This window comes from Sminthopsis crassicaudata, chromosome 2, assembly GCF_048593235.1.
Source record: "Sminthopsis crassicaudata isolate SCR6 chromosome 2, ASM4859323v1, whole genome shotgun sequence".
Lineage (NCBI taxonomy): Eukaryota > Metazoa > Chordata > Mammalia > Dasyuromorphia > Dasyuridae > Sminthopsis > Sminthopsis crassicaudata.
The window spans coordinates 158,103,348-158,117,068 of record NC_133618.1 but is presented as its reverse complement, the minus strand read 5'-3'; the positions used below and the strand labels follow the sequence as shown (position 1 = coordinate 158,117,068).

General features: G+C 34.1%; 1 protein-coding gene across 1 annotated transcript in view; it reads right to left on the bottom strand.

Annotated features, from left to right (window-relative positions):
• RALGAPA2 (Ral GTPase activating protein catalytic subunit alpha 2) overlaps positions 1-13,721 on the bottom strand; it is a 387,908-nt gene that overhangs the window by 339,321 nt on the left and 34,866 nt on the right. The window contains 1 exon segment of the mRNA XM_074287744.1: positions 13,585-13,637. Coding sequence (XP_074143845.1) covers positions 13,585-13,637 — 53 coding nt within the window.

Sequence of the window (13,721 nt, the reverse complement as noted above, 5' to 3'; positions counted from 1 at the left end):
AGAGAATGGGCGTGGGATAATGCAAGGGCTTCTGGGAAGAACCACCCCAGCCAATGAGCTTGCCCCCTCTATCAAGTCAACCTGAGTTCTCACCTTGTAATTGTCCAGAAAACCTGAATTCTCACCTTGTCACCATCCAGACAACCTCAGTTCTCACTTAGTAATCCTAACATCTCCCCCTTTCTTTTGATTTAGAACATAGGACAGTCATGACCTTGAAACATAAATCCATCAATATGGGAAGTATTACAGATAATTACATAAATTACATAAGCACATAGTAACATAGTAACATAACACATGCTAGAAGTATATAACATAATCATAAATTGAAAATTTATAATTGTCCATAAGTCCATTGTCCATTAGTCTCATCTTGTGTGAGGAAGTCCAATGATTCCTGCTGGTTTTAAAGTTCTTTAACAGTCTTCTTATTATCCATGCTCTTTCAGTGTCAGATGTTTCTTAGATCTTCTCCTTTATTTTGAGGTCTTTCTCTTTTTCTGTCTCTCTCTGATGGATAAGGTGAATATGACTCGTTGGCACCCATCTGATTCCTTTTCCTGCTGAAGAAATACAAGCAAACCCTCTCTCCCAGGCAGTTAACCTATCTAATTTCCTTCTATTTACCACTTTCTAAATCTCTTCTCATCATCTGACAATTACATTGGAGTTGTTTGCACTGGGCACAGCCCTGTTGGTTTAAAAGGCCTGTATTCTCCCCAAGTGTAATCCATTTTTGCAATCTGATTGCCTTTTGACTGACTTATCAGGTAATCCCTTTCTGCCATGTGATTGCTTCTCTGCTGATTGATTAAATCAGAGTCCTGGCCTTCTAAAGGTTCTTTGGGTGTAACATCAGCTGCCATCATGCCCCAAGTCTTTTTTGCCTGGGGCCCTGGACCTGGGCCCCTCATCCCATTTCCCTGAATTATTCTACACTCTGATGCCCAATGGAGTCCTCTGTTGCACTTTGGACATGGGGTTTTAGGTCTTCTCTCACCCTGTCTTCTCACTGTATCTCCATACCTACACTGAGCTCTTAGATGTCCAATTTTTCCACATTGAAAACATCTCCGAGTTTCTCTAGAAGTCCCTTGCCAAGAGGGACCCTGTCTTTCCACATTCATCATTGTCCGGGTGTAAAAAGCATTTGTTCCCACTGTAGCACAGCGTCTTATGATCTCCTCTAAAGGAGCATCTTTGTCTAATCCCCATATAATTCTTTTGCAACCAGTGATTCCTGCTGGTTTTAAAGTTCTTTAACAGTCTTTTTATTATCCATGCTCTTTCAGTGTCAGAGTCTTTCTTCTTGAATTCTGGCTCTGAATCTCCTCCAGCTCTTATCCTTCTCCAGGCCGATCTGCTCTCTGCGCCCAGTGCTGTCTCTTTTTATCCTCCCAGAGAATGGGCGTGGGATAATGCAAGGGCTTCTGGGAAGAACCACCCCAGCCAATGAGCTTGCCCCCTCTATCAAGTCAACCTGAGTTCTCACCTTGTAATTGTCCAGAAAACCTGAATTCTCACCTTGTCACCATCCAGACAACCTCAGTTCTCACTTAGTAATCCTAACATATAACTATAATCAAATATTAAGAAGATTTGGAAATCCATCAAAGAAAAGTATGAAATGCAAATTTTAAAAAGACATCTTCATTAAAAATTATTTTCTTTATGATAAGTTCACCCTAAGAAGCAATGTGGTATATAATATAAGGAACATTGGATCTGGTATGAGATGTTTCAATTTATAATTCAATTTGACAATTCATTTGTTAGTTATATGATCATGTGCAAATCACTTGGTTTCTCCATCTGTAAAGTGGTGGGGGGTAACTTTACATACCTCATAGCACTGTTAGGGAGATTTTTTTTTAACTTATATAAATATAAAACCATTGAGTTTCACAGTCAAGTATAAGCCTTTTTCTTATTATTTTAAAATTAGAAAAAAAAAAAAAGATAGCTGGTCAATAGCTTCTGCAGAAAATCCTTTTATATACCTCATGAAAACTACCTTTTATTTTCTAAGAAAAGAAATTTTAGAAAAAAATTATAGGTTCTTTAAATTTTGCTGATGTTTGTTTTTGTCATTGCACTTTCTTCCTCTGTTTATAAATATACATATGTATACACACATATATGCATACACACACATACACATATACTTTATGGATATCTTCTGGACTTCAACTAAATTTTTCCTATACTTCCAGAAACATGAAATATTAAGATATGGAACATACCACGCTACTTCTCTTATAGTTCCCATGATCTCTCCCTACTAGAATTAGTAAGCTCCAGAAACACAAAAACTGTCTTGACTTTTGTGATATCAAGTCTATATTGACATCTTTGTAGCTTCTGTTCGTAGTTCTGCTTTCAAATACACAAAAATAGCTATCATAATTCCCCTAATTTCCCTCTTCTTGAAGGAAAACCTGCCCAAATGATTGCCTTTATCCTCATATGGCATGAACTCAAGAACTTGAAATATCCAGGTTTTCCTCCTTTAAAAACTCTCTAGCTCATTAATGTCTATCACTACTAGAGAACTAGGCACCCAGAACTGAAAACCAGATGAGGTCTTATAAGTGGGATCATCATCTGTGGAAAAATATGCCTCACTATCTAGAGTTCTATTAGCTTTTTTTTAGCTGCCACATTATAATGACTATTTTGAGTTTATAGTATGCTAAATCCAGTCAATCAACAAGCATTTATTAAGTGTTTACAATATGTAAGGCACTATACTAAGCAGTTTAAAAAGGGGGGGGGGGTGTGAAAGGGGGAGAAGAAAAAAAGGATAGTCCTTTTTCTCAAGAAGCTTATATTCTCATGGAGGAAAGCAATACATAAAAGGAAAAAAGTAGAGAAGATATCCAATGTGTAGACATGGTAGATAAATTCAAAAGTGTAGTCTATAGATGAATATCAATTAGTAATCATGAAAGGAAATAAGACAAAGTTGGCCTGGGCACCCTCCTTAAATGGAGATTCTAAAATGAATTATCCAAACCTAGGGAGAAGTCACAGAGGCAAAACATATTTCCAAAATGAAAAGATTTGGGAGACACAATAGAGAAAGTCTGGATTGCAGCCTAACAAGAAATGAGGAATAGCTTCCCTAGATACCTTTTTAAAAGGAGGTTTAATGAAGAACTATATAATTAAGCAGATGATCAAGGGAGAGGCTAGAAGGGTAAATGGTACTTCCAATGTATGAGTTTCAAGACTGTAATAAGCATCTAGCCTTTCACAATTTCAGTCTAGTCATATCTCCCTTATATTTTGCACTGTGAAATTGCTTCTTTTTTTTTTTTTTTTTTTTTTTTTTGGTACCTAAGTGCAAGCTTCCACATTTATACCTGTAGAATTCCATCTTATTAGATTCAATAAAATGCTCTAGCCTTTCAAGATTTTTGTGAATCCTGATTGTCATCCAGTGTTATCTATCCCTCCTAGTTTCGTATTAGGTGAAAATCTGATAAGCATACATCTATGCCCTTATCCAAGTCAGTGATAAAAATATTAAATCGCAAAGTATAAAAGAATCTAAAAGATACTCTCCACAGAAGACTTCCTGCCACAGTGAAAATGAACTATTAACTATTCTTTGAGTCCAACCATTCAGCCAGTTCTGAATTTATCTAATTGTATTATCATCTAACCTACAAATCTCCAACAGAAAAGTATGGCATACTTTTATAATAAAAATTGTGTTAAAATCCAGGTAAACTATATTCACAAAGTTTCTTTCAATAATTAGTTTAGTTACTATCAAAGATGACATAAACAACAACAGCTTGGCAACAGCTTGGATATGAAGGTCAGAGACAGTGAGTAATTTAGAATGACTCTCAGTTGGCACGGAACCTGAAGGATGATGCTGCCCTCTGAAGAGATAGGTAAAGGAGGAGGAGAGCTTAGGGGGAGAGAGAATGAGTTCTGTGTTGGACATATTGAATTTAGATGTCTACTGGACATCCAGTTCAATATATATGAGACACAGTAGAAGACACAAGACTAGAGCATCAGCAGAAAGACTGGGGGCAGGATAGGGAGATTTGAGAATCATCAGCATAGAGACAATAATAAAATCTATGAGATCTGATGAGAAGTATAGCATAATATAGCACAGTTATAGTACAGAAGGAGAAGAGAGCCAGGAGAGACCTCTGAGGGATGCATGATCCAGAAGATGATCCAGGAAAGGATATAGAGAAAGAACAGCCAGATGGGTAGCAGAAAAACTAGTGGGGATGGTATTTTAAATCCAAGGAATTGTGGGAAAATGACAGAATAAGTAAATTATCTGTCTCTTGCAAATTCTTTCCCCCTTCCAAATAACTAAAAATGATGTTTCAAAGTAAAATTTTGACAGGAGAATAATCAAAAGTAAAGACAAAATAGTCATCAAGCTCAAGATAAATTGAGTAAGTAAATTAGAAGACCATGGAACATATTACCTATCATATTTTACAGGAAGGCTTTCCCAATCTTTCTTAATTTCTCACTTTATTATACCTTGTTTGAACATGTTTGTACATATTTATTTGCTTGTTTGCTCCTCTTAAACTGAGAGCTCCCTAAAGACAAGGACTATCTTTTGCCTCTTTTTATGTCTCCTGTACTTAGCATAGTGTCTGATACATAATAGGCACTTAAAACATGTGTATTGTTTGACTTTTACTTTATTTTAAAATGCAAAATACTAGGGCCTGAACTAAAGATCCAGTTGTGTATGTGGAAAAGGTAAAACAAAGCAGAAAGATAGTCTTCAGAACACTGTTAGGAAAGAAGTTAAGAAATTCGAAAAGGAGATAGATTTGAAAAGATAAATTATGTAATGAGATCAGAGTTGATCATTTGATCAGAGTTGATTGGTTGTTGTTATTCCTTCTTTCTCAAAGAGGACCATGACACCAGGGAGGTGATGCCATGACATGCAAGTGAACTGGATTTAAGGGAGGGAGGGCTGGGCAAAGTCACCTGCCTTACTTTTCTCTCTAGACACATCTGATTCTAGTGGAAAAAATGTAGATTAATATGGCTAGAAATGGCTCTGAGAATGAAATGGGAGACATTGGCCTTTTTTAAGGTAAGCTCTTCAATAGGTTTTAGTTTGACTGAGGCTGTACAGTGATTTAGGTTAGGTAGCAAAGAATCTTCTTTTACCTAGTTTTCCCCCCAAAAAAAAAAATCTAAATAAATAAACAAATCTGAGAGGGGAAGACCCTCAGGATTTCTTGCCTAAGAAGAAATGACTACTACTTACATTCAATCTGAATCTGACTACTACTTACATTCAATCTGAATCAGTCCAGACCCAAATAATGATCAAATGGGGTTTGGCCTAAGATTTATTTGTAGCCAATGAGAATCAGAATGGAATCATAAGGGGGTACTTTGAGAGTCAGAGGTAGATATGCAGAATTTTCACAAGAACACATGCACAGCTGCTGCTGTGGGTGCAAGGGTAGTAGTTAGGTTCTAACTGATCTTATGAGTTGAAACCTTGCTAAGAAACGAGAAACTGGGGCCTTGCACATTGATACATATGACTGTGTAAAAGACAAGCTCCAAAATTACCAGGGGAAAGGTAGAAAGCAAGCCATCTTCTCCTCTATAACCTTTGGAGTTAGAAAACACCCTCCAAGGAACATTGATTTCACTTAGGAGACTACTAGAACAAGGGACATTTTATCTTTGGACTATTGTATTAGCCTTTAGATTGGTTTCCCTGCCTCATCTCTTCTCACTCCAGTCTATCTTCCTCCAACTCAGCTGCCAAAGAGATATTCCAAAAGTGCAGGTCTGATCATGTTACTTTTGATTCAGTAAATTTCAGTGATTCCCTATTACCTCTAAGATCAAATAGGAAATCTTCTGTTTGGCTTTAAAGTCATTTATAATCTATCCAGTTTTTACCTTTTAAATCTTCTTATCCTTCCTCCTTTCCACATATTCTACAATCCAGTGACTGGTCTCCTTACTATTGTTTACACAAAGCACCCTATTTTCTTAAATCTCCACTTCCTAAAATGCTCTCTCTCAACTCTACAGCCTAGAGTCCTTTTAAGTCTCAACTCAAATCCTAGTTTCCACAAGAGAACTTTCCCAGTTCTTCTCAATGCTAGGACTTTCCCTCTGAGATTACTTCCAATTGACTATCCTATGTATACAATTATTTTTATGTTATTTCTCCATAAGAATGTGAGAGTTCCTTAAAGGACAAGTATTATTTTTCACTTTATTTGTATGCCTAGCACATTGCCTGGGACACAGCAAGAGCTCAATATATTCTTGTTGACTTCTAGACTTTCCATCTAATCCAAGAGGCAATAAGAAGCTACTTAGAATTGACTTCATTTTGATAACAGTGTAGAGGACTGACCAGAATGGAGAAAGATTTGAGGGTGGGAAATAAATATGAAGACTTTTGCAATAATCTAGCTGGGGGGTAATGAGGATTTAAACTAAAGTGACAGTTATGTAATTAAGGCTTCTAAGTGGTACTGTGAGTAAAATACTATGCCTAGAGGCAGGAAGATCAGAGATCAGACACTTTCTAGCTGTGTGACCCTAGGCAAATCACTTAACCTTGTTTGCCTCAGTTTCCTCATCTGAAAAAGGAGTTGGAGGAGCAAATGACAAATCACTCCAGTATCTTTGCCAAGAAAACCCCAAATAGGGGCATAAAGTGTGATACAACTTAAAAAAAAACACTAGGTGTCACTGTTTAACTACACCAAAAGCCATATGCCAAAACAGAACATTAGAATTAAGTGATATACTTCTAAATAGCTTTCTGAAATATGTCTTTAAAAACTTAGCTGGATTTTAAGTTAAGTCAAGTCTCAACACTCAGAATTAAGATTCTTTAATCTTAACCAATTGGCTATCTAATGAATTAAATAGGAAAAAAAAAACAAGGACTTCCTGGCTCCTATATTAGTGATATGATTAGTAGATATAGCAACCACAGCAATCAATTCATTTCCATTATAATGGTTTTATGAGGGATGCTTAATTTCTTTGCTTCTACTATTGTTTCTACAACAATCATCCTCAAGGATTCTTGATACTATTTATAAAGATCCCTTTCTGAAAGATCAACCTTGCTAAAGGTCTCTATTACCAATTAGTTCAGTCTATTGATAAACATAACAAAAAGAATAAGGCCATCTTGTTCCTAAAATACATGAAAACATAACTTCACATTTTAAAAAATCTTATCTCTGGTTTATTTTCCTTGGCAATATTCATTAATTTCTATTGGAATTATTCCAAATTCCTCACCAACATAAAATCCTGGCAATCTTTAAAATCATGAATAAGAAATTAATTTCCATCAAAAAGAATACCAAGCAACTGACTCTTCTGTTCTCTGACTGATTAATAACTTGTTTAAGTGCTATAGTATTTGAAGAAATGGCAATCCTATGATTGAATCATAAAGCCAAAAAATAAGTAAATGATAAAACGAAGATTTTAACCACTAAAACAATAACATCAAGAAAGCTTCTGTATATGATTTAATTCTGGGTTTGTCTCAACCAGCCAAACTAAAGAGAAGATAAACATTCAGAATATTAACAATATTAATGTAAAAAAAAAAAAAAGAACACTGAATTTAGAGTAAAAAGACTTGCATTCAAATGCTATCTCTGCGACTTATTACCCAGATGATACTATAAAAGCTATTTCATTTCTCTTGGCTTATGTTTCTTCATCTATAATAACAGATGAACTACATAATCTCTAAGGTTCTTTAGAATTCTAAAACAAATGATCCTATGACTGGATAGGGATGGTAAATCTATGTTTTTTCTGTTTTGTTTTTTTCTCATCACTTAAAGTATCTTAAAGTAGATAGATGAGTAGATAGATGACTCTCTCAAACTTCCCAACTTTCCATTTCCTCAACCTCCTTAAATCCAATGACATTCTTCTTTATTTCATACTGTTCCCACAACAAATCTGACCATAATCCAGAAACTCCCTATTTCTTCCCCTTCTCCATATCTGCTGATAAGGATTTTGCTTCTTACCTTACAACAAACATGAGCTCTCCCTTTTCACTTATGTGTCCTTGGTGAGCCCATAATCCATATCATGTTCCCTAACTATAAGCACTGACCCAGAATATATTCTCTTCTCCTTTCATCCCCTCTCAGTAACATCATCAAACACCAGGAGTTGAATTAATCCTCTTTAAAGAAGAGTCAAAGATCTACAGCCAGCCCCATCTTGTCACTGTGCTTCAGTGCCATCTTACCAATTACTTGGATATCTGAAACAATATCCCAAAGACATTTCAAAGTCAACACATCTACAATTGAGACTACCCAATCCTCTTCCAAACCTTAATTTCTAACCAAAGCATCATCCTTTTCTAGTCTGCCACATTCCCAATCTTGGCATTATTCAGCAGACTATAAGCTCCTTTTCATTCTTTGTATTTGTAACCCCAGAGCCTAAATCAATACCCAATATAACAATAAACTTGCTGACTGATTGACAATTCAATATGCCAAGGATCATCATTTTTGTCTTTGTGGTATTCTCTCCAACAATAAAGAAAAGGAGTGATTATAGGAGAAGGAAACAACATATTACTCTTTGGCCAATGTGGGATAATCTAAGTGTGTTTTCAAACTTAAGAAAACTGATGTTTGCTCTATAGACTTGCAATTCCTCTGTAACCTAGATCACATTACACTGGCATAATCTTTGAGAGTTCAAGGCCCACTCCCAGGCCACAAGGAGGCATCAGAGTATGAATAAATGAAAAAGTATTAAGCATTCACTATGTGCAGTAGATAGGATGCCAAGCCTAGAGTCAGGAAGATTCCTTTCCCCAAGTTCAAATCTGTCCTGAAATATATATTAGCTTTGTGACCCTATTCATCTAGTTTACCCATCTATAAAATGAGGTAAAGGAAATGGTTAAACCATTCTATAATTTTTGCAAGAAAACCCCAAAAGAGGCCTTGAAGAGTTGGACATAACTGAAAATGACTGAACAAGAATTATGCTAAGCACTGTCCATAAAAACATAAAACCAAGACAAGATCAGTCTTCAGGAAATTTATACCTTAATTGAAAAAAAAAAAAAAAAAAAAAACAAAACCCAATATATATATGGAGGAATAGTATCCTGAAAGGAAAATTCTGATTTGGAAAATCCAAGGATAGGATTAAATTGACACACCTTTCAGTAACAATGGCAGAACTGAGTAGTATCACTCCTACCTGAGGAACAGATTGAGTCCTACAATCCAGGACAGACTGGGTCCTACAATGAAAACTGTATAACTAAAAATATTTCTAAATTAGAATGTAAATTACTGAAGAGAAAGAATTATTTGTATCTCTAATCTAATCTAGAGAAGGCAGAAAAAGTATAAATAGGGAAAAGATGGCAGTACTGCAATAATTATGTCATTATCATTATATTAAAAATTCAGCAGTACTTACAAAATTGGTAAAGTTTATTAGATCATTTTCTTATATAAGATATAGCTTTCTAAAATGTACACAAAAACAATTATACAGGGCAAGGATTGTTTTTGTCTTTTTTTGTATCCCTAGCACTTAGCACAGTGCCTGGCACAAAATAATTTAATAAATTCTAGGTAGCTAGAATTTTTCTTCGAACCCAAAGCACTGCTATGTATATTTTCTCTAATCCAACTGTTCTTCCCACCTTTGATTTACTTAGCACCATTTCTATTTCCTTATTTGATATAACAGGAAGCTATGATAATGGAGTCCAAATGTATTAACAATGTTATAATTGAATCAAGAATTTTATAACATTCTTGACAAATCTTTTCCATTTTTCTTTGGTTTATTGTACTCCTTTTAGTTATATCCTTAAAATGTTATGGAGTTGCGCTAATTTAACAGGGTCCTTTCTCAAAATCTGTTAATCTTCACCCTCCCATGGTTTTTTGGCTAATTAATCATGAATTCTGCTCATTCTTTTTCACTATCCAATTGAATTTGCAAATAATTTTGCAAGACCAACCCAGTGCTTACCTTGGGCTGTCTCATCTCTCTCTATCTAGCAAAACTAAGTGTTTGCTAGCTAACAGAGTTTCTGGGTTTCCATTGGTCCATTACTGGGCTGACTAATTTACATTAAACTTCCTTAGGAAAAGGTAAAATTATAATCACAATGCCTGGGGTTTTTCTTTACTTTTTTCTTTTTTAAACCATTTTCCATTTTTAAGCATCAAAACCTTGTTTACATGTCAGGCAAGAATGATTTCAAATGATTTCTTCTCATTTTTATTACTTCTAAGTTAGAAGTGATTTAAAATTTTCTCACAATTATTTAACCATAAAAAATAGCTGATTTGAAAATGACTGCCACTTTTAGTAACTATTCATTTTCTATCTTTTAAAATATATATTTTTTAGATTATCACTTGTAATCATATATTGAGTCATCTAGCCATGGTTTTTAACACATTTCTTTCTATACTAGTCATACCTACAACTGCATTGTTTTAAAGGATATGACTTAATTTGGAGAGTTTTTTAATTTTATGTCAAATTTCTTCACTTCCTTATTATTTATTGACTATGACCTTAAAAGAATGGAACATTATTTTTGCCTTGTGGTAGCTTGGTAGCACAGTGCCTGGTATATATAGTAGGTGCTAAATAAACACTTGTTGAATAACTGAATAATGATAACATGTAAGCTGCAACTACTGAATCCTTCAGTAAAAAGTTATGTGGCTTTGTTAATTGATTCCTTTAATAAATTCATGCTACCTAATGTAAACTGAGCCCTGAGACCTAAACAGAAGACATTTTTATTCTTCCCTCATTTACTTGCCATGTTCTCTACAGCAGCTCTTCTAAATGTTTTGTCTCCTAAAGAGTGTATTATGTCATTCCTCTCCCACCTGTCCCACAGAAGATAACACTAGCTACTACTTTTTTGAAAGAAAAAGAAAAAGATTATCTGACATGAGTTCCCTCATCTTCCCCTAGGCTTGGATCTCAAAACTCCTCAATATTTTCATTCATTCCCTGCTTCTTTTGTTCTAATCTTGAAAGTAACACACCACTCTACCCCAGGTAATCCCCTCAACTTGTATTCTAGAGCCCTTCCAGCTTACTCCTTTAATCATTCTCTTGATTAATCTTTCATTTTAAGTCAAAAACAGTGTGTTTTCCATAACTCTTTCTTCTGCTTCTCCTCCTACTTTATAATCATTTGCTCTTCTGTTATCAAGGTGGTACTAGTGCTAGATTAGAAATCAGTTGATGTGGTTAGCACAGTGCCTAGCTCAGTGGTAAGTACATAATAAAAATTGGTTGATTTTCTGAATGCTGGTTCAAATTCTTATTACTTGTCACTTATTACTTGTGTGGCCCTAGGTAAGTCACCTTCTCTGGGCCACAGCCTCCCTCCTTATCAGTAAAATAAGGGGGTACTATATGACCCAAAAGATTCCTTCTAGCTCTAAATCCTAGTATTCCCAAACATAGGCTATCTACAAAGTTTATTTGATGGGCTACATATAAACATCCAGACTTATTCTATCTTGAGAACTTCACTACTGAATATATATATATTCCTTTTGGACCACCTCATTTAAATGTTCCATTAGCATCTTCAACAATTAAACTCATACTTCTTTTTAAATTCTTCCTTTCCAGTTTCCCTATTCTCCTTTGGAGGTAACACCATGTTCAAAGTCATGACTCTTTAATTTGTTCTCTTCTTCTAGGAAAGCAATATGATATAATATAAAAAGCTTTAGAAATGGAGCCAGAAGAATTGAATTTGAATCTCAGCTCAGCTATGTTCTTATTTTTGAGACCATGGACAAGAAAGTTTACCTCTCTTGGCCTGAGAGATACTTAGCTATTAAAAAGTTAGGTGGAACTAGATCTAAGGTCACTTCTTGCTCTAAGTCTGAGCTATAATATTCATGGTTTTTTGCAAATGGTTAACACAGGTACTTCAATATAAAATAATCAAATATCCCATTTACTTATATTTCTTGCTACCTTTTAATAACATGTTTTATAAAAGCAATCTGCTCAGTTTTATTTGTGCAAAAAAGAACTAAGACTCCTTCCATTTAGGAGTCACAACTACCTTTTTGTCTTCTTGTTTCATTTACACTAAGAATACTGATATTGATATGATTTATTGAAATTCAAATTCACTGACCTGTTCAGAGTAAGCTCAGATGTAGTTAAAAAAAAATATATACTAAACTTGAAGTTAGGACAGGTGGGTTTGTTCTCTGACACTGTGACTCAAAGCAAGTCATTTTGTCAGCCTCTTAACCTTTTGTGGGTCACAGATTCCTTGACAGTATAATGAAATCTATGGACTTTCTCAAAATAATATTTTTAAATAATTGGAACAAAGGCTAACTTTCAGTTAAAGGTAAGTGAAAAATAAAGGTATAAAGGTTTTCCCATCCAAGCCCAGAAATAGATTGAAATCTATTCACAGATGTCTCAGGTGTCTCTGAATCCCAGACTAAGAAAATAACATCTAAGGTCCCTTCTAACTCTGACTTTTTATGATTTTATGAAGACAGCTGAATAGAAAGAACAGGGATGAAATTAGAACCCCCAAAGTTTCCCATACATACCACAATGAGTATAAGCAGCTCTTTTTTCTCCATTCTTGTAACTCTATCCCATTCAACTGCTTTTAGGGACAAGGTATATACGTAATTCTTATACTTATATAATATATTTACAATTTTATTACTTATAATATTATCAATTCTAATACTTATATTAATTCTTATATATAAATGCCTCCATTTATCCCAAAAGTAAGAACTAGAAATACTTTTTAGGCCACAAAATATGCCTAATTATAAACAATAACTTTTTACTAATACTTCACAAAAACTCAATTTCCTTAAAGTAATCTTGTTCTATTGTCAAATAGAATAATTTGGGCAAACCAATAATTAGGACATTTGTTATATAAAAGTAGCCAACAAAGCTTTCAAGTTCTACCATTGATAGATCTGGTAAAAAAATAACTACACATCAAGAATGAAAATTATGACTTTGAAGAAACTAAAGTCAAATACATTAAAGATATGTTTGCTTAGTAAGGAAAAAAATTTGATTTTTGTATAACTTGAACATCTAATTAATTCTCATCAAGTATTAACATGTAAAGATTTGATATGGAGTTCTAGCAATTAAAAACTTTTAATATAAAAAACTATAAGAAAAAGTTCATTTAATTAAGTTTCAAAATTATTGGTTTTCAATTTTATTCTGCATACATATTTCCATTGAGATCTGAGTACTGTGGAATTAAAACAAAGAAATGCTAAATATAATAGGAAGGCGACAATAAAGTTTTCAAACATTTGTCAATGCATATATTTATTTATTTTTTGGAACTACATATATTTATGGAACTAAGTTTCTTTTCTATTCTGCCATATAAATAATATACTGCTACTTAACTATTTACTATTGTCTTTTAGTTGGAACTAAATGCCTAGAAAAAATAATTCTAGTTTTCTTTATTTTCAATGCTGAGAATACAAAGAAAAAAACCCCACTTACTTCAAAAAGAAAGAGGATAGAGTCCAGCTCTTCCCGTTGTGACTTATTATTTCCTGGAATACAGAAAAAAAAAAAAAAAAATCAAAAGCAATAAGGTTATTATGCCAATGTTAGAAATCTTATGGACAGTCATTTTA